This window comes from Microtus ochrogaster, linkage group LG2 (assembly GCF_000317375.1).
Source record: "Microtus ochrogaster isolate Prairie Vole_2 linkage group LG2, MicOch1.0, whole genome shotgun sequence".
In the NCBI taxonomy this organism is placed as follows: domain Eukaryota; kingdom Metazoa; phylum Chordata; class Mammalia; order Rodentia; family Cricetidae; genus Microtus; species Microtus ochrogaster.
In genome coordinates this window covers 3,094,315-3,095,232 of record NC_022028.1, presented here as the reverse complement: position 1 = coordinate 3,095,232, position 918 = coordinate 3,094,315, and the positions used below count along the sequence as shown (strand labels likewise).

Genomic DNA, 918 nt, shown 5'->3' with positions numbered 1-918 from the left:
TGCCCAGTAGACTTGCCCACTGGAGGTGCCCAGTAGACTTGCCCACTGGAGGTGCTCTCTCGGTTGAGGTTCTCTCTCCCCAGACGGCTCTAGCTAGTGTCAAATGAACAGAGAGTAGCCAGGATATCTGGGTTAGATGACACTAGGAGGCCAGCAATAGGGAGGCGGCACTAAGGGACACAGGTCCCTGAGGCTCTGTCAGAGGAGCCTAGCTCTTTCTCTCTGGCAGGCAATTTACAAGCTGAAGAAGGCCTGCCAAGTGGAGCTGGACCCGGAGCAGCAGGGCCAACTGCTCACGCCTGAGGAGGTAGTGGACAGGATCTTCCTCCTGGTGGACGAGAACGGAGACGGTGAGAGAGAGCTGGGGAAAGGATGACAAGGGGCACCCAAAACCACCTGAGCACACATTCGTGGGGTACAGCTCTTCTGAGGGTGGCTGATAGAGGCTGAGCTTGAAAATAACAGTAATTATTTTAATTTTGCTTTATGTGCATGAGTGTTTTGCCTGCATGTATGTCTGTGCAGCATGTGTGTGCAATGACCCTCCAGAAAAGAGTGTTGGACCCCCTGAAACTGGAGTTATAGACAACTGTGAGCCACCATGTGACTGCTAGGAATTGAACTTGGATCCTCTGGAAGAGCAGCCAGTGCTCCTAACCACTGAGCTGTTTCTCCAGACCTAAATACATTTTTTGAAGATAAAAAGATACCAGAGAAATGGCTCTGTGGATAAAGGCACTTGTCACCAAACCCGATGACCTGAATTAAATCCCTGGTTGAAGGCAAGAACCAACCACTGCAGGTTGTCCCCCTAACCTTCCCATTCATACTGTGGTGAGCATGTGCACCCCACCCAATCCCTATATAATAGTGATGATGATGATGATGATGATGATGATGATGATGATGATGATGATG

The 918-nt window shown here is 50.0% G+C and overlaps 1 protein-coding gene across 1 annotated transcript in view; it reads left to right on the top strand.

Moving 5' to 3' along the window:
• Guca1b (guanylate cyclase activator 1B) overlaps nucleotides 1-918 on the top strand; it is an 8,149-nt gene that overhangs the window by 6,623 nt on the left and 608 nt on the right. The window contains exon 3 of the mRNA XM_005359715.1: nucleotides 230-350. Within this exon, the coding sequence (XP_005359772.1) occupies nucleotides 230-350 (121 nt within the window). The remainder of the gene's footprint in view (nucleotides 1-229; nucleotides 351-918) is intronic.